General features: G+C 37.9%; 1 protein-coding gene across 2 annotated transcripts; it reads left to right on the top strand.

Annotated features, from left to right (window-relative positions):
• The first annotated feature begins 201 nt into the window (after positions 1 to 201).
• On the top strand, positions 202 to 22,816 carry ppm1bb (protein phosphatase, Mg2+/Mn2+ dependent, 1Bb). Of its 2 annotated transcripts, XM_027163109.2 has the most exons (7): positions 203 to 357; positions 481 to 567; positions 14,533 to 15,379; positions 15,721 to 15,838; positions 17,981 to 18,092; positions 18,273 to 18,330; positions 19,046 to 20,718. In XM_027163109.2, the coding sequence occupies exons 3-7, from the start codon at positions 14,549 to 14,551 to the stop codon at positions 19,313 to 19,315; spliced, it is 1,389 nt and encodes a 462-aa protein (XP_027018910.1). In that variant the 5' UTR covers positions 203 to 357; positions 481 to 567; positions 14,533 to 14,548; the 3' UTR covers positions 19,316 to 20,718. The 2 variants fall into 2 exon arrangements, with proteins under 2 accessions (XP_027018911.1, XP_027018910.1); XM_027163110.2 differs by lacking the exon at positions 19,046 to 20,718 and adding an exon at positions 21,433 to 22,816 and having other exon boundaries at positions 202 to 567.
• The last annotated feature ends 1,107 nt before the right edge of the window (positions 22,817 to 23,923 follow it).

Raw genomic sequence — 23,923 nt, 5'->3', positions numbered from 1 at the left:
GTAAAACATTTTCAGTCTCTAATTTGAGAAAGTTTGAGAATCCACGAGTTACTCGATCTTAACTTGATTTGTGTGATTCAGATCACTGCCAAGATGTAAACCAATAACATCACATGATTTCCATTCATACGCGCTGTTTGTCAGTAATAAACTCCAATCACAGGTCTCAGTTTGAAGATATTTCCGCCAATCAGAGAGCTCCATCACATACTCCCTCCCCTTCGCGAGACTCTGACCCGATGAAGAGCTTGGCCCTCTCTATGGGAGAAAGATCATTTTCACAATCTGCACAGTTGTTTATTTCACACCGGGAACCTTTATTCATGCCAGACTTTCAATAATTTCATGTTTGGGGCGGTGAGTTATTTAGGGGCGCCAAAAACTAGCCCTAAAATGCCAAAGAATTCACGCTGTGAAACACCGAAAACGGAATTAATGGCTCTCCTGTAAAGTCATATTTGTTTGATTGTTTTTTTAAAGAAGCGAATTGAAGAAATTGGGATAAAATATCCAGAGGTTATAAACAGAAGACGGAACGGAGCCCGTATATCAGTGGTATTTTATAAGGTAAGTAACGTTAGCTAGCTGAGTATGACTCATTAGCTCGCTTGTTAGCTTGTTAGCTAGCTGGCTCTGTCAGTTTATTTAGCGCTGATGCTAATACGGCCTGGTTTTCAGCATTACCTCAAACAGGTTAGCCAGTTAGCTGTAGCGCTAACACACACACACACTCGCTAACTGGTGGTTATATGGAGTGTGTAATAACGTTAGCAAGACGGGGTGTTGTGTAACAACGGATATCGAACGAGTCGCTTGTTTGTCATTTTCTTTGTTTTTAATTCACCGTTTTGTGGATCTACATATAAATATCTAACGTCGCGTGAAATAAGACACGATATTCTACTTTGCTTGAGGTGTTTCGTCGCTTTTGTTGTAAAGCGCCCGTCAGAAATTATTCCACTGCTCAAGGAGTGTTTATCGGGACTGTTTAGTAATAAACTGCGCCTGTTTCTAGAACAATCCGAATCACTTAAAACGCTGTATCGGGTTGATTTTTTGTGTATTTTACACCGACGCGTTTGGTGCCCTGGTACTTAGCTAGTTAGCTGCTTGGTACACATTATATTATACACTACACGATATTTGACTTGAGGTAGATTGCTCACTTTAGCTGTTTTCCACCGGTTGCACTGTAAAGTTATTAAACGTGTATTATTACACGTGTATTTAAAACGATATTTAGTAAAATAGTCTACGTGAGAATTTACCGTCCTTATGATGTGTCCAGGCCTCCGAGGCCTTAACTCAGACACGCACTGTTTTTATACACTACAGTGTGTAATGTACCAGTGTGTAGACGTTTATTTACCTTTTTTGTTATTTAACTGTGACACTTTAATCAATTTAATTTAAACATAGGAACTCTTTGTTTATTCAGCTGTATATACGTTTGACTTTTGTTATGATTAAACAACATTCAAGACCATTAAGTTACATTTTCTTTTATTTCTATTTTTTTTTTAATTCTGTGTTCATGACGTTTATAATCTTTTATACGATTTAATCAATAAACACACAAGTAGAGGCTTAATGCACTGGTTTTATTTTATCCCCCCCCCCCAGGTATATCCACCTTTTTTAATCGTGCACCAGTCAATTTTATGAATATAAATATTTACTTTTTTGTAGTCATTAAAATAATGTTTTATATTGTTATTAGTTAGCTGAATGTAGCCCTATTTGTCAAGGTAGAGCAATAAAATGAGTTTGCTGTGTCTTCTAACAGGTGATAAAATGGATTAACACTTACACTTAACATTAACATATTTAATATGGTCGTGTGCAATTTCTTGAACATAGCACTTGCTGACAAGCATGTTCTTATCTGTGGTGTGTGATAGGATTGCTGAGTCCACTCTGATTGTGTGTCTTCAGACTTAGCCTGCTTATTTAGTGTACAATGTGACTTGGGTCAATAACGTCCAATATGTTAACACATCCAAAAAGAACATCTTTGATTTGACATGTTGGTTAAGCTGTAAGAAACGTGTGATCGGTTTCGAGCATGATAGCACAAACAACTGAAAAGAGAGGGACAAGGCAATGTTAGCAGCTAGTAACAGAGTTAATTTTTCCTTTCAATCAATTTATGATAAATATAAAATATGATGGTTAAAATGGCGGGGAGGGTCCTGAGAGGTTCAACAGAAAAGCTTTTACCCTCTTATTGGGCAATTTTGACAATGCTGTCTGAGTGGGAGGGATGGCATGTTCTATCCCCATGTAAATCAAATGTTATCTAGCTAATCAAGGGTGTCTGAGCATGTGCAAGAGGGCAGATAGTGCTTTCCCCCAAGGGTGTTGCTCTGCTCTGTGATGCAGCATGAGCAACAGTTTGAAAACATGTTGCTGACCGGGAGGAGGCATGTTCTAGCTGTACTAAGAAAATGAAATAGGCTATAAGTAGAGGAAGTAGACTTTAGCCTTATCTGGATGGGATTCCATTTATTTGGGGTGTTGAGGTAACTTCCAGTTTTACAGGTGTTCCTCTGTGACTATTTCTATCTGGATCAGCTATGTATGGGAAATTTTCCTGTCCTCCTCAGAGAAAATTACAGGCAGAATTTCCTTTTTTTTTTCTTTCACCAGACTCAGAGGTCACCTGATTATTTTAGAACTGCTTCATTACGTGTGTCCGTAATTTTCTATGCCGGTGTCACCTCACTTTTTTTTTTTTTTTGGGTGGGTGGGTGGGGGTGTTTAAGTACTGCCATGTGCCATGGTTTGTTACGAAGTGCATGCGTCAGGCACTCCAGAGATGGAGTCTTGCTGAATCATGGACAAAAAAATAAATGCATCGTGTAAACTGTATAAAGATTGTTTCTAATTATTGCTGGAATGTTGATTCTCACTAAGTGAAAAGTCAGTATCTCTATTCTACTGTTGTGAAGAGTATGGTCACTGAGATGATGTTTTTAGAAATTGAAAGTTATTTCAGTGTTGCTATTACCAATAACATCCCCGCCCAGATAAACTAATCAAGTACGAAAAGGGTTTTTGTCATTGCTGTTCGGCTAAATTAGCACCTTAACCCCTGAATAAATATGTGGCAAGGCTATCACCTTGGTAACAGAAATTGTGATCAAATGTAATTGTTAGGTGTGTTTAATTTCAGTTTAAAAATAGAAATCCATATCAGAATGAACTTTTGTGTAAAATGTCATGTACAATAAAATTGGCATTAAAATGGCTTTTAAATGAATTGTTATAGTTTTAATCATACTCGACTTAAAATGTATTCATCGGGACATTTTACTGCCACATTCAGAATCGTTATTGTGCCAAAAACATTTCTTTCTGTAGCTGAATCTCAAAACTTTAGCAATTGTGTTATTGCCTAGTTAGAATGCCTAAGTAGTGAATAGGAAAACTAAACGATGACGTATCATGAAGCGTAGGCCAAATATATGTGCTGTTTACAATAATGCTAGGAGAAAAAAAAAAACATTTATTGGTTTAGAATATGATTTGTATTTGTTTATGGTAGCAGGTTTATATTTGACACCATGTTGCTGCCAGTATTGCAGCTGTTTTTTTTTTTTGTATTTACTGTCTTTATTGGCTCACACGTCTGTATTTGTACTTTGTATTTGCTTTATTATATAATTTTTTTTTAATCTCAATTGCTCTTTTGAATATCTTATTTATCTTAAGCCCTACGATATAGTTTGCATTGTTTACGTTGATTACATTTTAGCTATTTTATTTAAATGGAAACCTCTTGGTACTTTCTGCTCACAAAGAGTATAAGCATGCATTTGTTGAAGCACTTTTTTCATTATTTGAGTAATGATATTATAGTGTTCAATTTGAATAAACTAATTTCTAATTTGTTTTTGTAGGCTGTGAAAATAAATTTAAACAGAGCAGATATTACCTAAATACGCAAAGCTTTTTCCCTAAAATGTATTTCATTCATCTTTAGTAACTGTTTGTCCTAATCAGGGTCAAGGTGGAGCCCTAGAACACTGGGTGTGAGGTGGGAATACACCCTGACACACTAATCCATTGCAGGGCTCTTCACGCACATACGCATTTACATACAGTGCCTTGAAAAAATATTAATACCCACTGAACTTTTCCACAGTTTGTCATGTTACAACCACAGACCCAAATGTGATTTATTGGGATTTTGTGTGATTGAAAGTGGAAGTGGAAGGAGAATGATGTGTTCAAATATTTATCAGAAAACCGTGGTGTGCATTTGGCAGTTGGTTCCACTGGATTTTAGTTTGGGGTATGAAAGTAAAGTGGGCTGAATACAAATGCATGCCACAATACGTTTTATTTTGTGCTTGTAAAGTGAATAATGTGAGAGTTTGAAAAGTATGAATACTTTTTTGCAAGGCACTGTATTCCTACATGCCTCAGAGGAAGTTAGTGTGACTCCAAACAGGCTATAACATATGCTCAGGACCAAACAATGCTATCAGTATTACTGAGTATATAGGCTATTTCATTGGCTGTTTGTGGTGCACACGTTCGAACATCGGCAGGAGGCCGTTTATACACATTGATATTCCGGTCATTCATTTAATACTACAATTAAAAATGTCAACATTTTGTCACAGATTAGGACTGTGTTGTTTGGTAGTATTGTATTATGCTCTCTTGGGGGCTTTTTACACCTGGTCACTTCTTCATGCATTTTCTGTGATCAGATAGCTATCCAATCGTAAAAAGACAAGGTGTAAATGCCCTCCGAAACGTATTTCGAGATGGATATAAATTCCATCGTTCAAACCACTTCAGGAGGTGGTCTGGGACGCATTTCAGATGAAACTGGACAGGTGTAAATGAATGTGGTTGTTCAAGCCACATACGTCAGCGCTATACTCCTCCCAAACGGAAGTACGTCACTCGCAACTGACTCACGAGTCGTTCATCGTGCCAGAATCAAACAGTAACTGCTGTTTTTGGTAGCATAACCGTCGATTGCATTCTGAAAACCGCATACACCAAAGCGTGTTCCATTTCAATTACCCCGGAAATGAGATGAAAATATATTTGCATGTTGGGAGGGAGTAGAAAGATCGGCTTGATATCCGATTTGCCAAAACGCATTTATGTGGCCTACAGTCAATTGAACAGTTTTAACAAATCAGATAGCTATCGGATCAGAAAAAACACATGAAGTGACCAGGAGTAAAAAGGCCCCAAGACTCTGAACTAAATTACTTTCGGAAATTAAAGTGTTTAGATTTCCAGACAACAAAAGTCAATGTCTATGGACAAAAATCAATCTAAAAGAAATTGGCAGTAAACATGTACTAACATGAAATGATTGTCCTTTACTTTTATTAACAAGTGTATTTATAAAAGCATTATGGTGCATGAAAATTTTGCGGTAAAACACAAAACCGCGTTGATGCATTTTAATGTTTGATTATAAAACTGGATGGAACTGCTGAAACCAACCAAAGCTTTCAGAATACATTTTTATTTGTTTATTTTAGTTGTTCGGATATTTGGTTCATTTAAGTAAAAAAAAGTTAGTGACTGATAGTCCAAATACTTTTGACAAATTAAAAAGATTAAGTAGTGAAGGACTGTCTATAAGTAATAAAATTTTCCTTTGAAGATAATGGGATTACTTATAGAATGAGAGTGATGGAAAATGTGGGAACTTTATCATATAGAGTGAACAAACTCTACACAATGATAAGCCTCACAATACAACTACACCTACTGTTTGTTATTCTGTCCTGTCTGACACTGACCATGATGTGAAACTTATGACCTCTAAAGCAGTCAGTGGTGATTTTTAATCTGCTGACTGGCGGTGCATGCTAATGGATGGGGGTTGTTGAAGTGTCAGCATTCTGTATCAGTGAGTTATCTTAGATCAGTGCCTAGAAAGGGCACGTACAAGGTTTGAGCGTTAGTAATAATAGTAGCTTATTGTATAGGAAAATTACAAATGGTTCTCACCCTTGATGTTGGTGAATATCATTAGGAGGATGAATTAACGAAATTCCCTCCCATTGCAGATCTTGAGTGTTGGCATGCCATTGTTCAAGTCTCCATATTTATTAGTGTCAGTGAGCTGCATCTAAGTCTGCTCAGTTGTTTACAATTAGTTGTGTTTTTAGCTAAAATGACCTTAGTCATGGTGAAAAATATGGCAACAAATTTGTGTTCAGGAGTTCCTTGGATAACTTATCATCTCTCTTAGTTATGTCACCAGGGACTCTTAAATCACATGTCTATTTGTCATTGTTTAAATGCATCACCTGATCCTTCTGGGCACCCCCACCTTAATTTATACCATAGAAACCTTTGTTTCTCCATAAAGGGGTCTTGGACTGCATTGAAAACCCTTTGGCTGTCGAATCTGCTGCTGTCATAAACACGTAACATTGCAGCCTCTGTTGCCTCACGTTAGCTATCAAATAGACAGAAGAACATGGCAATCCTGACATGAACAAAAACAAAGGCTTATTTTTGGCATGGCACACTGCTGAGCTAGACTGATCTGCCTTCTTGCTTTTTTCCCGGCACCCATTATGCCTACACTAACCCTGAGTCAAGAACCTGAATAACTGGTATAGGTTTTGTTGTGGGAGAGGAAAAAAATGTAGACTGTCTGAGATGGTTAGGGGGAACCCTGCTTTAGGCACATATTTTAAAAACATTTTATTTCTGTAATGCTCAAGAATCCCCCTGCTTGGTTAAAAAAAATAAAATAAATTAAACCTTAGTCAGAAGTCAGACCTCGAGGATCATGGCCCTGGCCCTCATAGGATATGGAAACTTGTCCTGGTCTTCAAAGCAGGTATCCTTCAGAATGTAATTTTGTAGTCAAAAAAGTAGTCATGATCCATATTAATGATGTCTGCAAGCACTGGATCTGATTTGTGACCAGGAGGTGAACAGGACATTTTTGAACAGTCAATTTATGAAAGGTATTTAATAATTTAGGAATATGATGGTAACAAATAAGTGGCAAAAAAGTTTTACTTCTCTAAGGTGCATCGCAAAATTTCCGTTTAATATTAATTAGTATTAGGCATTAGCCCCAGAAGTAATGGCATTGCAGGTCATATTTTGGGAACTCAACGGTCACAAAGCATGTCCGACAGCAGCAGGTGATGATAATTTTTGTTTAATTTAACCTAATAATCTAAAGCACAATCTATGCCTCTTGGTTGACCAGCGGCAGGATCATGCGCTCTCATTGCTGTGGCTCACGTTCAATTCCTGGACATGGAGCTAACCCAAACACTAAAGAACTAAAGCTCAGTGCTGGTTCTGAGCCTGGATAAAACGTGGCTTCCGGAAGGGCATCCGGTGTAAAACCTGTGCCAAATCAAATATATGGACCTGATTATCCGCTGTGGCAACCCTGAACAGGGCGCACAAAAACATTTAAAGCCGAATCTACCATTAAACAATCTTTTTTTTTTTTTTTAAATATCAATAACATCCCCATGAACTGTGAAATTGAAAAAAAAAAAAAAATTTCGGTGTTAAACTTTAATAATGGGGGAAAAATATATATCTTCTTACTTACTTTGATCTTGCAGTTTTCTGATTTGTTCACAATGCAAAATAAATGTAATAATTTCATCATTTATTTGTCTTGTCTTAGTATCATCTTCTTAAACCTGTATTAAGACTCATCACCTGTCGTGGCTTTAGGGTATTATCTCGTGGCTAGTAAATAGTAGTAGTTGCAGTACAAATATGTTGTTACTCTGTTACCCTCTACCTGAAAGTAACTTCAGTTATGAGTTCTGTTTGCTGTTGGGTTGTCCCAAGTTTACTTCAACAAGAGACAAACTCTCCAACTGTTTTTCCATTATAGCTTTATTGCAATCACTAATGGACAGCTGAATCTTTTGAATGTCATTATTAATTTAGCAGAAATATAACATTCACTGCAGTCTGAGAAAGCTGCCTAATGGATAGAAGTTTAGCAAAAATGATCTTTAGTCTGAAAGAAATGCCTTCTGGTGGTCAGTGGAAGGATCCTTCACCCTTATTGCCCTGGGTTTGATTCTAAAACAGGGAGCTAACCCATCTACTGAAGAACTAACTCTCAATGCTGATCCCAACCTCGGATAAAGGGAGGGTTGCGTCAGGAAGGGCATTCAGTGTAAATCCTGTGCCAAATCAAATATATAGACCAGATGACCCGCTGTGGCGACCCCGAACAGGGAGCAGCAGAAATAACATCATCTTTAGTCTAAAACAGTTGAAGGTATTAAGCTAGTAGAAACTGGGGACAGGCATGTAAAAAACATTGAGCGTGTATCTGCTGTGCAGTGTATGACTTGTAAAGTAAACCGAATATCTATTGGGAAAAAAACACAGAGTTTAATTCAGCATGTGTCTAAACTGTGTCCACAATTCCCACTGGCTTCCACCTGATGAGTGGCAAAACCACTTTGTCCCTAATAAATAGGGTTGGGTATCAAAAGAAATTTTCTGGTTCTGGTTCCAGTTCTGCCTTACGATTCCCGGTTCTGATTCCGATTCCATAATAAAAGAAATGTGACAAATAATGCACAATACTTAAACAATTCCATTTGTGTTTATTAATCACTCTTTAAATATTTTAAACAGAGCATTTCAATTCATATCAATTTAAATTTAAACAAATCCAGCATCAAATTTAACATCCAGAATTACAACTTAACAAAACAGTTAGCATTTTTTCTGAAGAAAAATAAACGTCAGCTTTCTCTGGTAGAAGACGATATCTTTCCTGGCTTATTGTATCTCCAGCTGTGGAGAAAACCCTCTCAGAGGGGGTAGATTTGCGTCATTGTTGTAGCTTTGTAAATGAATCCACACTTTAGACTTTTTTTTAGACATGTTTAACACAAAGCGTACCTCAGCACAGCAGTGCGAGTGACTGATTTCTGTGGTAAGCTGTGTTAATTTGTTTGCGTGACTGTAAACAGTGTAAACAATTAATATTCATGAGGTAAGACGTGGCTATTTAAAGTAACCGTTCCCAGCGCTTTGCCAGTCATCGCATCGGAACTGCGTTTGTAGCCAAAACTTAAAAATTCCGCGCGGTTCCGGTTCCTGTTAAAAAACCCTACTGATAAACCACCATTTTAGAGTGCAGAGGTTTGGAGTGGCCTGATTTGGGTTTTCAAATTATGCTTTTGCGATGAAACTTTAATCAAATGGCAATTTGTCTTAATTTACTAAATTAGCTTTTATAGCTCAGTCACCAAGAGTGTCGGTTTGTACAGACATGGAAGAGAAAAAAACACATTTCACAGCACTGAGTCATTCACACATTTACTGTGACACAGAGTTAAAAATATTGCACAGTGACGAGACGTGTTACCGTGATGTGCTGACAAAAGCTTGGAACGACTTGATAATTTCATAACTCACATAGATTTCAACTATTTCAGTGCCTATCAAGTCAGGCAGTTTTAATATCATTAGGAAAATTAGTGGTATCTGAATCTTAATGATTGACAAAGGTTTGCTTTATCTTGCAATGTGCTTCTTTTTAGTTTATTTTGTATTCTGTATTAACCATAATAAACTGCTCTTTTGACTTCTTAGCAACAAATCCCCATTCTTCGATATGTTTTAGCTTCCCTTGTGTATGCTGCCAAACAGATGTGATTGTCTAGTGCTTTAAAAACACGAACAGAGATTTAAATTATGAAAATGAAAGTGTTATTATACAATAATTCAGTGAGTGGTTACTTCATTTTATAAATGTTTTTAATAATAGCAAAGTTACAGCTACTAATATAATACTAATATAACTTGTTTCTTAAACGTGTTCTGTATATCTGGATAAATCCTCCAGCTATAGGTGGCACTATAGGATGGGGGCATTTTGTACACAATTTTATAAGACTTCCACTGCCTTTTTGTCTTAAATTGAAATAAGTAAGCATTTCTGTTTTGAGTTTCTATGAAGATTGCTGCTAGTAGAGCTTTAGGGGCCTTTTACACCTGGTCACTTCATGCGTTGTCTGTGATCGGATAGTGATCCGATGGTAAAAAGACCAGGTCGAAATGCCTTTCGAAACGTTTTCGAGACGGATATAAATTCCATCGTCCAAACCACTTCAGGAGGTGGTCTTGGACGCATTTCAGATGAAACTGGACAGGTGTAATAAATGTAGTTCAAGCCACATCAGCGCTATACTCCTCCCAAACGGAAGTACGTCACTCACAAGTGACTCACAAGTCATACAGTTAAACATGTGCACTGCTGCCGCCAGCGAAAATGCAGCAAACAGTAGCATAACCGTCGTAACCAGTTTTTTCGTCGTCTTTTTGATTGCATTCTGAAAACGGCATACACCAAAGCATGTTCGATTTCAATTACCCCGGAAATGAGAGAAAATGTATTTACATTTTGGGCGGGAGTAGAAAGATCGGATTGATATCCGATTTGCCAAGACGCATTTATGTGGCCTAATGTAAATGGAACAGTTTTAACAAATCAGATAGCTACGGATCTGAGAAAACACATGAAGTGACCCAGGAGTGAAAGGCCCTAAGAGAGTAATCAACAGCTATTCTTAGAAGAGAATGAGGTGCTTTTTATTTCATTTTAATTAATTGATTGATTGATTGATTAAAATGTTTTTAAATCAAGAAAGCTGTGAAATAAGGTGTACCTGCTGACTCCTGGTAGCTGATGTATTTCATGCTTCTGACCTGCGTGTCCGACAATTTTCCAGTAGCTAACGATTAAGATTTATATATTATTTACTTTATTGACAACAGTTTCAAATGGAGTGAATGTCTGAGTTGGGAGTCTTTCCAAATTAGCCCTAGCCATAGTGTTTTGTAAGTAAAACTTCCACTTCCCCTTTTCACCGATAGTGTTTCTTGGCAGCTTGTTTGCACAGGGGACCTACATTTCTGGTTTCACTCTGTGGTTTGCACTTCATGACTGGTCAGTGACAACAGTTTCAGGGGCAGAAGGTCGAGGGTTTCATGGTTTCGAGCATGATAGATAGCTGGGTGAGTGCTTTGTGTGTAGTAGTAGCCTTTTGCACTTATGAGTGTGGACCTGGAAATTCTTGTGCAAGGTGTAGTAAGTAGCATTGGGTGTAAAGGCTGGCCTGTGGCTGTGAGCTGTGTTTACTCAGCCGATTGGAGCTGTACAGATATAGCCTCTCCATAAAGGGCCTTGTTCATCTTTTGTTTTGATGCCTAGGTGATTCAACACATCATGTCATGTGCTTCCTGGAGGTGTGGCCTGGAGTGAAATCATCAATGACTGTGTGAGGACATGTGTGAGGACATGTATTCAAATCTGGCCAATGTGTACACATAATCAAAAGTATTTTGCATTTCAGGAAAATGATAATCAGAAGTATGTATTGTGAAATTAGCTTTTTAGCTTGTTGCAATATATGCTGACATGTAATGAAATGCATATGCCGTATGTTAGTTTGTTGTACACTATGTACTTTAGGCATATAGTGAGTTGCAGTACAATGTAAAATTTATTTGCATTGCCTGTTGTAGAAAGAAGCTCCCCACAAACAATGAGCAACATATAAGAGGAAAGAGATTATTTAAGACTGCTGTTTAATAATGGGTGTATGGAGGTTGTCCAAATAAAACTGTCCATTTGTACAAGACCACACTTTTTTGTATATTTGAATGTAAAGAGACCCGTAATTTAAAATTGAAAAAATTCAGATAGGCAACTTGATGCAAACTTAAATGATTGACAGATTCATGATTGTTCTGAACTTTCAGCAATGAACAATGGTCAGCATGGGCACTATGACCAGGTAGACAAGTTCTTCTGTGTGACTGGACCAGTCGGGCTCTGTGTGCATTAATGAAATTTCAGTGCACATGATCCTGTCCCTGGTTCACTGGTCGGCCTTTCTTGGACCACTGCAAACTGGGACCACTCATGGCCTGCCGTTTTAGAAATGCTCTGATGGAGTATTACAAATTGAATCTTTTCAAAGTCTCGAGCCTTAAACTTGCCCGATTTCCCTGTGTCTAACACACAAAACACAAAGAAAGATATAAACACTACATGGAGTGTGCTATAGTATCTGTTAATTTGCTCTATATGGCCAAAGCTATGTGGGCACCTGATCATTAAACCCCTCCACCTACCTTCCCCCAAGCTTGTGCCAAACCATTGGAGGTACACATTTGTATAGAATTTTTTCATATGCGGTAGCATTACAATATTTCTTCACTGGAGCAAAGAGGACCAGTGGTTATCTCAAGAATAAGTGGTTACATGTTTATGGCTTGATATGGATAACTCAAATTAGTTTAACCATCAGATGAACTGATTTTGGAACTGGAACCAAACAAGGATCAATCTTGGAGAAGGTCAAATGTCAGTTGTCATTGGCCATTTTTGGGCATACATATTAGTTAAATGAAAGACTAGATTTTTTTTGGGCTTAAGCATCCACGTTGCTTTACAGTATTTGTTTATTTATAAACTAAAATTATTTTTAGGTATTGCCCATCCCTAGTGCATCATTTTTCCCCCATCGGACGGCTGCAAATTTGTAAACCAATCTGCATTTGTAGGGGTTATATATAGTATGGCCAGCTAAACAGGTGGCCAAGCAGACAGCCTTGGCAGTCCCAGCCATGACGATGCACAACAATCTCCATCTTCTCTAGAGAACTAGCCTCACACATGTCCTTCTGCACTTAGCAGCCTTTTTTGGGTGCATACCATACCATGCCTGGTGTGTTTACATGTTAAAGAGCAAATAAACAGCAGCAGCAACGAACCAGAGACTCCCCACTACTCCTGTCCAATTCTGGGCTTGTCCTTGGAGACTGCAGCCATTGAATGTAGATGTTAGTTAATAACTTGGATCTCCTGTATACTTTTCAGTAGAGCTTGATCCTGCTGATCACTTTAATTTTTTTGCTGAAACACTCAGCTACACTTACTTTGTACAGCAATGCTTCCGAAGAGGCAAACTGAGGCGGGTCGGTGCCAAAGAGACTTCTATATAAGAACTCCATATAGAGATCAGATTATAAAACATTTTTGGCTGCTGTGTCAGTACCTAGAGCGGTGATTGCATAGCTCATACTCCAGCGTCAAGCCCATTTACCTAATGGCTTAGTAATATATTTCAGTAGCTATTTGCGGAGGCATGTAATGGACTTAGGGTTTATGTTTGCTCAAAGCAGCTTAAAAGTACTCTAATCTTTAATACCAACTTTAGGTGGTGGATCAAACTCATGAGCAAAAAATAAACACAACAAAAAACCCATGATCATAGTGAATTAATTACAGCTTTGGACTAGTGTTAGCAACTTTTGTTTAGCAATGCTGTTTTTAATTTCCAATGCAATTGAGCATTAGTTGGCATCAGTATTTCTAAATACAAGATGTATTAATTCAGGTTTTAATGTCATGGTAAAGAATTTGGTTTTGACGTTTGCTTTTACCTTAAGCAAGCGTCATTGTTAATATCAAAGCATAAATGTTTTAAATTGTACATTATGAAATTAATTCTTTCATGAAGGACATTGATGTATAAAGGCAAAATCATTATCTAAGCTTGTCTAAGGCATCAGAATATTGAAATCTTGTCACTGTATGTTCTTGTGTATTGCTTATAAAGAGCAGTGAGCTTTTACAGTCATGTGGAGCAACAAAAGGCATGACTGTTATTTAATGAGCTTATAACTGTGTAATAAAAATATATGTTCGTCATCGGTCAGGTGTCCACAAATTTTTGCCCATGTACTGTAGTATACTGTATTATTTGTGCACACTTTACTGTTTCACTATTAGCCAGTCAAGGTATCTATAAATGTTTTATCCAGCTAATTTGAGAGTAAAATGTCTAGACGAAACCACGAAAGGTCATAAGTTATTTTATTATAAGCTAGTGTTATTTTGAATTTAATAAAGATTTGCGGGTTTCTGATTAGAAAATATCCTAAGACTTTCACTTACTCCATTTAGACTTTTTTAAACAGCCTTTTTAAATTAAAAAAATATATATTCTATTATATCAATTTAAAAATGACGTTGAAAGGTTTTATGCGCAGTGTCGCACATTTGTTTGCTTTCAGTTAGCTTCTTTAGACATGTTGGTCTTTGAAATGTTCATCTAGATTAACTTTCTTTTTTTTAGCTGCCGTCTGAGAGGTATAATAACTAATTCATGCACATTGATCCTGTTAATAACATTCCTTCCAAATGCTACTGATTTCTAAACCGATTTGATTTACTTAGGAGGAAGTTAAATTGAAGCATCATTACTAGTTTGCAAAGTTTTTTCTCGATCCAGCATGTATGGAAGGCCTATGTAATGCTTGATGGTCGATGAAGCAAAGCACTGCCTCCTTTGACATTCAGTTCTGTTGTTTTGTTAAGGAACTGGAAATAAGTAATGTCGAAGTACAATTTTTAGCAGCTTATTGAGCAATACTACAATTTATTTGTTTGCATGACTTGTCATTAAATGAATTGTTGAATTTAAAAAAAAAAAATATTCTGTATCTTTTCCTTTGCAGCTCGTGTCCTTAAGCCATGGGGGCATTTTTGGACAAGCCAAAAACAGAGAAGCACAATGCCCATGGTGCAGGTAATGGTCTGCGCTTTGGTCTGAGCAGCATGCAGGGCTGGCGGGTGGAGATGGAGGACGCTCACACAGCAGTAGTGGGCCTCCCCCATGGCCTGGATGACTGGTCCTTCTTTGCCGTTTATGACGGTCATGCTGGTTCACGTGTGGCCAACTACTGCTCAAAACACCTATTAGAGCACATTATCAGCAGCACCGAGGACTTCAAGCCTGGTCGTGACTCAGTAGAGGGCGTAAAGACCGGAATTCGCTCCGGCTTTCTGAAGATTGATGAGTATATGCGCAACTTTTCTGAGCTGCGTAACGGTATGGACCGTAGTGGCTCAACGGCAGTGGGTGTGCTGCTCTCACCCGAGCACCTCTATTTCATCAACTGTGGCGATTCTCGTGCTGTGTTATGCCGTGCTGCTCAGGTGCGTTTCTCTACTCAGGATCACAAGCCCTGCAACCCCCGTGAGAAAGAGCGCATCCAGAACGCTGGTGGCTCCGTTATGATCCAGCGTGTCAACGGCTCTCTTGCAGTGTCACGTGCCCTTGGTGACTACGACTACAAGTGTGTTGACGGAAAGGGACCCACAGAGCAACTGGTGTCACCTGAGCCAGAGGTGTTCGAGATTCCTCGTGTTCCAGATGAGGACGAGTTTGTGGTGCTGGCTTGTGACGGTATCTGGGATGTCATGAGCAACGAGGAGCTGTGTCAGTTTGTGCGCTCTCGCCTGGAAGTGTGCGAAGACCTAGAGAAAGTCTGCAACTCTGTGGTGGACACATGTCTACACAAAGTAAGTGTGTGCGCACGCATGCATTTGCATGGTTGTGTATATACGTGTGTATTGTATGAAGAAGTCTCCTCTATCATTTCCTAAAAATAGGTCGTCATTCTAGCCATTGTTCCCTGTGCAAGGTGAAGCTTTATTTTCTTCCTATGATTCGTTTAGGAAAATCTATATCTGTAATATTTTGGTTAGTGTCTATCTAAATAGATTGCATGAGTCAATAGATGCAACTGAGATTTACAGAAGTGTGTGTGTGTATATATATACACTTGGTGCATTTTTTTTTTTTTCCTCTCACCTCTCTCTCTCTTTCTCTTTCTTCTCTCTCTCTGATTATTTCTATCCAGGGAAGTCGTGACAACATGAGTGTTGTGCTAGTGTGTTTGCCCAATGCACCCAAGGTATCGGAGGAGGCAGTGAGAAGAGAGGCAGAGCTGGACAAGTTTCTGGAGTCTCGGGTTGAGGGTAAGAGAAACTCGTCACTCTTTTCTCATCAACATGTTACTAGAGGTGAACAATTTTGCAGGTTACCTTTAAATAATCTTAAGGTGGAACAAATTTTTATTTTTTCACCACTCTGTATGTGATTGGTTATGAGTGTCACTTGGTGCCACCTAAATGTTCTTTTCCATGAAAATTGGAAGGGTAGCTCTGACATAATCTGTTTTTGACTGATCCATTAGCTTGTTTAATTATACATGACTAATTTAACAGCTGGTCTCCAGTCTCTAGAGGCAAGTCTTTTAAACATGACTGATCACCAAGACATCTATGATTAAAGTAGGGACGTCGGAACAGATATTTTGAAGGGCTGGTTAACTGTTTAAGAAGCTTATACAAAGCACTGCAATATTAAGTCATGTTTCTGCATGAAGTCATTGAGATTATACGTAAAAGGTTATTATTGTATGGCAGTATTTTGTTGCATGGAGCAGTACTGTGGTATTTTGCATGTTTTTACAGTGGATATAAAGTCTACACACTTTTATTTTTGAAAATATAAAGACAGAACTAACATTAAATGTCAGACTTGTTGCATCTTTAGTGTGATCTTCCAACAATCCAAAAATGTGGGGCATAAGTCTGCACACCCTTTCATAAATGGAGCTTTCAACTCCGAGTTAACCAGCCACAAAGATCGCAAAATGGCGAAACAAATTCTGTCCTCTCTCAAAAAGCTGAAATTGAAGAGAAATTTCACATTCTAACATGACAATGACCTAAAGCACACATCAAAATCAATTAGGACATGGCTTAAGAAAAGTGCTGGAATGGCCCAAAAAGATCCATAAATGATTCCCCTCACAATTTTAGGGGGGGTTTTTTTTGCAAAGAAGAGGGGAATAAAATTCCAAAGTCTAGATAGTCGAATTGAATAGAGATTATTCACAAGACTGGACTCTGTAATAAAGACAAAACCTTTGTTTCTGCAAATTCAGCATCTTAAGAGTGCTTGGTGTTCCTTTTATGTAGAGAGTCTAATAATGAAGCCTGTGAGATAAGAGTCTTAAACATCAAACGACACCAAATAAGAAATGAAATGTGGCATACTCCAACTGCTTAAAATTAAGTCTTTATTTGAAAAGTAAAATTCATTGTATGTAAATCTTATTATAAACATGCATTACGATTGTGGACATAAAATTCTTTCATATGATCTCACAGCATATGCACTGGCTTATTGCTACTTGTGCCATCACAAACAGAAGAAACTGCTATAAACAACTGCACTTAATTAAGCCACATATGTCTTCTCTTTCCTCTACCAATTTGCTGAAACTAATGATTTTAAAGTAAATAAAACCCGCAATGACATTCCACATTTTGCTTTTGTTTCACTTTTAAAATTGAAACATTCAATGCAAGAGCAAAATTGCTATTATTGAGTTTTGCTTATTGCCCCTTTGTAGGCCATGTAAGCCATAGCATATTATATATTGTAATATTCTGTCAGAATGATGCATGAAAGATGATTACCTTGTAAGGCACATCAGTGAGCTGCTGGTGCTCATATTACAGCTACAGACACACGAGCACGTAAAAAAAAAAAAAATAAGGAAAATACATAGTTTTAGAAATTTCCCTCCACTAAAATAAGCCCTAACCTTTTGTATAGTAATTTAGCCTCCAGCATAATTCTTCATCAAACAGGTATTATAAAACTTTCTCTGGTACTTGGTGTAAATGAGTGATGATTTAAAAAATCACTTTATTTGCCTGAACCATTTCTTTCTCCTAACTGATTTTTAAATAAAAGCTTTAAATTTTTTTTTTTACTTAAAAGTTTAACTTAAAAGAAACGCCTGCTGGATGTGGATTTTGTGATTCTGCCATCAGTGTTTCATGGGTTCACAGATGTTGTAGGTAAAGATTCTGGAGACATTAGTGTATGTTTGTGACTGTTCTGCTATTATCAGTATTCTGACATCTGGTAACACAACACTGGAAACATGTTAACTTCAAGTGCTGTGTCTTCAGGAATGAATGATTAGAATGTTTTGAGTGTGCATTTGGGTGTGTTTTTCTTGAGTGTATAAAATGATTTATTAATGTGTGTCACTGACTGTGACTGTCTGTAACCTACTTGTTGCCTGTCTTACTCTTCAGAGATAATGGAGAAGTCAGGAGAGGAAGGCCTCCCAGACCTGGCTTGTATCATGCGCAGCCTCTCAGCTGAGAACATCCCAAACTTGCCACCAGGAGGTGGTCTTGCGAGCAAGTAGGAGAACTTAATTTAAATATTACTGTTGCTCAGTATTATGCTGTCATGCTACAGCTTTTCCATGTCAGTGTTGTATAGTCTTGTATTTGCTAAGTGCTAGTAATTTAGCACATTTTCTTTTAAGGCCTCTTATCATTTTCAATGCTAATGAAGCCCTATTTATTTTTCACTTCTCAGACGCAGTGTAATTGAGGCCGTGTACAACAGGCTTAACCCACATAGAGAAGATGATGGGGTGAGTAGCTCCTTTAATACATCATTTTAAAACACTTAAAATACATCAGTATTGTATTTAGGCGCTTTAGACTTGGCTGTTAGTCCAGATATTCTATCTGTCAAATTCAGAAATGATCTGTAAAGCTCATGCATATGAATTTACACTTGCATTGAGGATTTGGTGATGGGATGTTTTAGAAATAGATGCAAGCGAAATGAGGAAAGTCGATTGTATACTCTCTTCAAGGAATGTCAAATCAAAATAGCGTGAATTGAAATGTCCTCCCTATCAGTCCTTTGTCATTTTCTTGTCTCTTGCTTTATTTCAGTATTCTCATGTTGCTTGTAAATGTGTTGTTCGTGTATTTCATCTGTCAGATACTTGGTTTAAATTCAGAATGCCAGGAAATTTTTGTTGCCTGAGAGTTTGAGAGTTTGTTCTTTGCTATTGATCAGAGGCTTGCACATGTTTTGTTCAGTACATTTCCTTGCACTCCTACACTTGCACACATATTGCAGCTCTCAGCTTTCTCAGATTTTGGTCTGCCCCTTCTTTTATTTTATTTATTTTTTATTATTTTTGTTTATTTTTATTTATTTTGCTGAACTCTATTCTGAGTCATTTAATATGAGCCAAGATGAGGGCAGTGTAAGATCTCGGGCAGGTGGCCTGTGCTAATCAGGTCCAGTTATTTTAACCTGCTCTCTCCACTGACGCTGGCGTCTTGCACCAGGACGACCAGGGAGGTGCGGCTGGTGAGGATGAAAAGAGCAGCGCTGCTGCCCATCTCCTGGAGGTACTCCGACAGTTCCGCCTCAGCCACCGGGGCGAGTATCGCCACGTCCTGGAACAAGCCCTCTCCACCTACCGGCTGTCCAGTGCTCAGGAAGAGCGTTCTTCTCACCCACCATCCGCTGCCAGCGAGTCTCTAAACTCTGAGGACAGCGCAGAGGAGGCCATGCCAACAGCACTAGACGACTTGACCAATCCGCCTGTCGCATGACCCTTGATACCAGTTTAGCCATTTTCAGACCCCTAATTTCCTCCTTCCTCCCTGGCTCAGAGCACTAGTCAGCTTCCTGAATACCCAATGGCATGGTTCCCTTCCAGCACAGTTCCAGTGCAGGTTTTTGGTTAATTATTTGTTTGTATTCGAGTATTAATGAGGAGAGAGAATTTGGTGGCCCGGAATCAGGGTCACTCATTTTTCAACAGGAATATCAATAAAAGGAAAGGTTAGATCTTTATTCTTGCAACTGAAAACCTGCCCAGTTACTGTAAATGATATCCTTGGCATATTCCAGCACTGTCTACAAGTCAGCACTTTTCTGATGTGTAGCACTTAGAATTGATCTAAACTTGACCTGGTGGAATCTATACTTAGCCATAAGTGAAATTTCAGTGGTGCCATGGAATTAACCCTTCGATAAAATAAATACCCTCTCCACATTTTTAAATGTGTTATTTCTGTGTTTACACTATTGGACAACATTAAAATTGATTATACAACCTGGAGTTTGCCAAGGATGTTGGTCGCCTCTTGCGTTCATGCACAACAGCACATGCAGCTTGCCATGCACTGCATGTGTATGTTGCATTTTGGTTGTAGGAAGTGTGTTTCTGTGTTAGAAATTATCTTTTGCATCACTGTGATGCCATGATAAGAGTTCTGTTTGTTTAGCAAACGATGGATAGGGTTTTGAACAGTATATCAGCGACTTAAGAGTCGAGTATGTGTCTTGTTTCATTGTCTCCATCTGTTCATAATCAAAGCCTTACATTTGCTTGCTGTTGTCTCTGAGTGTTTGGGGAGGAAGCAGGATTCACAAGGGAGTTGCCAGTAAAAGCACTCAATTGTAAATGCAGTCACTTGTTAAAGTTCTAAATAGAATAATAATGGAACAACCTTCTCTTTTTATTTATAAACATTTGTCATGACTCAAACACTGACGAGGACCTTTAGACGAAGATGAGCTTTGTAATCACATCACAATCCTCAGGTTAATGAACAGACCATTACTATTACAAAGATACCGGTCTTTTGCATATTTTGCACATAAATGCTTATCTGTCAGTATGTGAACTGGATACAAGTTTAATTATCTTGACCAAAGATGATCTTGTTATTTTTCTCCCATGTAAAAGGGATGAGGAAATAATTTTGACATGTCTATTAATTGTGACTTTTGAGTTAATTGCATACTGAATTAAATGTATAAACCATGCTGTAGGTCTCCAAAAAAGTAAGATTAACTGCATGTGTAATACATTTTTCCTCCTTTAATCCTTTGACCAAGCCTCAGTAATCAGTACATTTATCTTTATGGTTGTAGTTTGTGCATATATATATATATGGTTTTGTTTGATTCTGCAGTTGTTTTCTAAATAAATTCCATTGAACAATTATCTGTTTTCTTTTCTCTGGTTGTTTGCTTTTTTTGGGGGGGGGATACAAAAACAATGACACTGTAAATAGTAAGTCATTGTGAAATTTTTTGCAATATATTAGCAACAGATTTTTTTTATTTTTAAGGTTTAATTTGGCAGGTAGGTATAGGAACTAATTACAGTAAAGAAACATTTGGATAGCTGACAAAACTATGATCAATGAAATTACTATACCACATTGTGCTTTACTTTAGCATATCACAGCTGTACACCACATGCATTTTATAGGGGATCATTTTTGTTTTCATTAAACTGTTTGTGTAATCAAGTCTGTTTCTCTTTCCACCTTGTTTCCACTGAAGCAGGTTCTGTCACGTTTCTGTGAGTTACCTAGTTGTATTGAAACTATGCCTGGGCAGTTTGAGGATTTTTGTTTCATAAAACAAATGTGCTAAAAAAAAATAAATAAATTATGGCCCCGATCTAGTAGTATTGTGACAAGTTGTTGTCTGGCAGAATGATCAGAGTGCTTTGAAATATGCCCCTTGCTTAAGTTGCATAACTTCCATTTTGCATTTCGTTATTAATAATTCTCTATTTTTTTTTCTCCCCTCTCCACATGCTTACCCTTACTGCTGTTTCCTTGCTCCTTCCTAGGCAGCTATTTCTTCAAAATATTTTTATTTTTCATACATCTTATTTTTCTCCTTTCTTGTTTTCTCCCTGTCACAGAGTGGAGGTGACCTGGATGACCCATGGTAGCCAGAGACACCCACGACTGCAGTCTTCACACGAGAATGTCCTCAGTTCACACAAAAAGAAAATCTTTGCTCACACGTTTTGGTTTTGATTCCAAGAGATACATAGGAAATATTCAAAGCCTGGAACGGAAACACAAATGCATCAAAACACTTCTTTCGACAATGAGGAATCTACAGAAATGGCAAGGTTTTTCTTTTTTTCCTTTTTTTTTCCTTTTTTTTTTTTTTTTTAAAATAAAGAACTGCACCATGGTATGGTAGAGAGGAGTAATTTCACTTTTTGTTCCATGATTTTTCCCCCCCGTCCCACTGTAAGTAAGAGTGATGAGGAGACTGTGGATTTGTGGCTTCTTGAACTGTAGGAGAGACTCTGGACTTGTTGGCTGGTGGAGAGACTGCAGCACCAGTGAAAGCTCTGAGAGGGAGAGGCGAGGCGTTTGGACCTCTGTCAATGATACAGGGTGCTCTAGCATGATGAGCTTCCCCTGCACTCCACCTGTCTCTGTCTCATACATGGCTCTCTTCCTTATTCTACGCATGCACAGCTTTCCAGAGATGTGACCGATAGGCATTACTTATTTCCGAGTGTTCACCATGTTCAGCCACCAAATGCCACCAACTCTACTTAAACCCTGCATTTATACTCTTCTCTGATTTTTCTCATTCGTCATCCTGCTGCTTTGGATATCCTTATATATCTTTTTGTGTTTTGTTAGCAGTTATATTTTGTCAGATGCTAGTTTTGGTGCTTGCAGTAAAACAAAGAGTAGTAGCACTCATTAGAACAAGTTTTAATTAGGAAATGTGCACTCGAGGGAAAATGAACTACTGTAGGGAGTGTAAATACGGTGAGCTTTTGGTTGGCCTTGTGCGCTGACCTTCCACTTCCTGTGGCACTCACTACGAAACCGAGCTTAACAATCCAGTTCTAAAGGACCCTCACCCGAATCCATAATTTTTAGCATATTCTGCAGCCTTTGATTTTAAATTTGTTTTAATAAGTGAAATCTATTTTTGTGCAGTAGATGATTTAGTACAATTGGGGATCCAGAAGAACTGGCTTCAGAACCTATCTTTTAAAGCCTCCAGATCTTTTATTTTTTCTTGTCCTCTTATTCCTCTACATGTGGTCCTGACTTGTGGCTTGCCTTCTGTTTTTTTCCTCCTAAAAACAATGTATTATGTAGAACCATTTAACACAAAACATTTTAACTTAATTTTTGAAACAATTCTGCATTTAAAAGCTTTTTATTAAAGCTTTTTCATTATGATCTATGGTATAATTGGTATTTTTTTGCAGTTAGAGTTGGTTGCTGGGGAATAGCATGATTTTGAATAAAGTAATTAAGACTGTTGAGGTTGGTAATGTATTTCTAAAGGAAAACTGCTGAACTGCATGCATGCATATAATATTGTGATGTTTGCCAAGACAACAGCGAGCAAACACTACTCCAGTAGCACTGCAATAGGTACTGGAATTATTCACGGGTGACTGTTTTCCTCGCTCCTTGCCCCTTTTTTCTTGCACCCCTAGTTCTGTCTGGCAGTGGGTTGGCGGTTATTTAAATTAACAGTATTTTTGGTTTCCCATCTTAATCTACGTCTGTAAGAATGTCTGGAAGATTTTTGGCATTAAGGGGATTGCTTGCAGGACACTTGGCTATAGATAGATGTACCCCTTTGTTTACACATTGACACAAATTGCATGTTTAGTGTTGAGCAACTTCTGTGTTGCTCATGCCTTTCATGCACAAATGTCAAGGTAGCTTTTATATTTATATGGAAAACAAATTAAAGGAAAAATCGATGGTTCTCTTGTACTGTGGAGGGCATGTTTTTTGGTATATGATACTGGGTGGAGTGCTTAATTCAGGAAAGACTTCAGAAAATGCTCCCATCCACAGGGCATGAGGATGACTCACTTTTTGAGTATGAATTATGTTAATATTTTGTGCTCTGACCTTCAGAGTGTCTCAACCCAGAGATCTCGGCCCAGTTGCACACATATGGGTGACTAGAATCATGTGATCTGTCATTCTGCTCCCGTCATCAAAACACTCATTGAGGTAATATATTTTCTATAAAATGGCGTTCATCTCTCCAGGACAACTTTAGAGATTCTGAGAATTTGTGCTGAAGTCTGTTGAAGTTGTTCTGGCAGATTGTAGTGGCTTAAACTCTCTAAAACACATTTTTAAGTGTTAATTTTTCTTTAATTAGTCTGTGTGAAAATCTGGCTAATCTTAATACACACTTGTCATATATATATGATCATTTGACAGAAATTTTTGTCCACACTAGAGAAACTATAACTTTCATTCGAGGCCTTTCTTTTAAAAAAAAAAAATACTAAATAAATAAAAATTCTCCTTCCTACTGATTTTTCACTGACCTCACCTGATCTGGTGTGCAGCTTTAAAATGTGTTGTTCAATTTAAGATTGTGTGTGTATGCATATGTGT

Source organism: Tachysurus fulvidraco, chromosome 8, assembly GCF_022655615.1.
Source record: "Tachysurus fulvidraco isolate hzauxx_2018 chromosome 8, HZAU_PFXX_2.0, whole genome shotgun sequence".
NCBI lineage: Eukaryota > Metazoa > Chordata > Actinopteri > Siluriformes > Bagridae > Tachysurus > Tachysurus fulvidraco.
The sequence above is the reverse complement of the archived record's forward strand: the minus strand, read 5'-3'. Positions and strand labels throughout refer to the sequence as shown.

Excerpts from the sequence above, each read along its gene's own strand:
- ppm1bb (XM_027163109.2), top strand. The coding sequence starts at position 14,549 with ATGGGGGCATTTTTGGACAAGCCAAAAACAGAGAAGCACAATGCCCAT. Across the intron at positions 15,380-15,720 it reads TGGACACATGTCTACACAAA|GGAAGTCGTGACAACATGAG; the intron begins GTAAGTGTGTGC and ends ATTTCTATCCAG. Across the intron at positions 18,331-19,045 it reads CACATAGAGAAGATGATGGG|GACGACCAGGGAGGTGCGGC; the intron begins GTGAGTAGCTCC and ends GTCTTGCACCAG.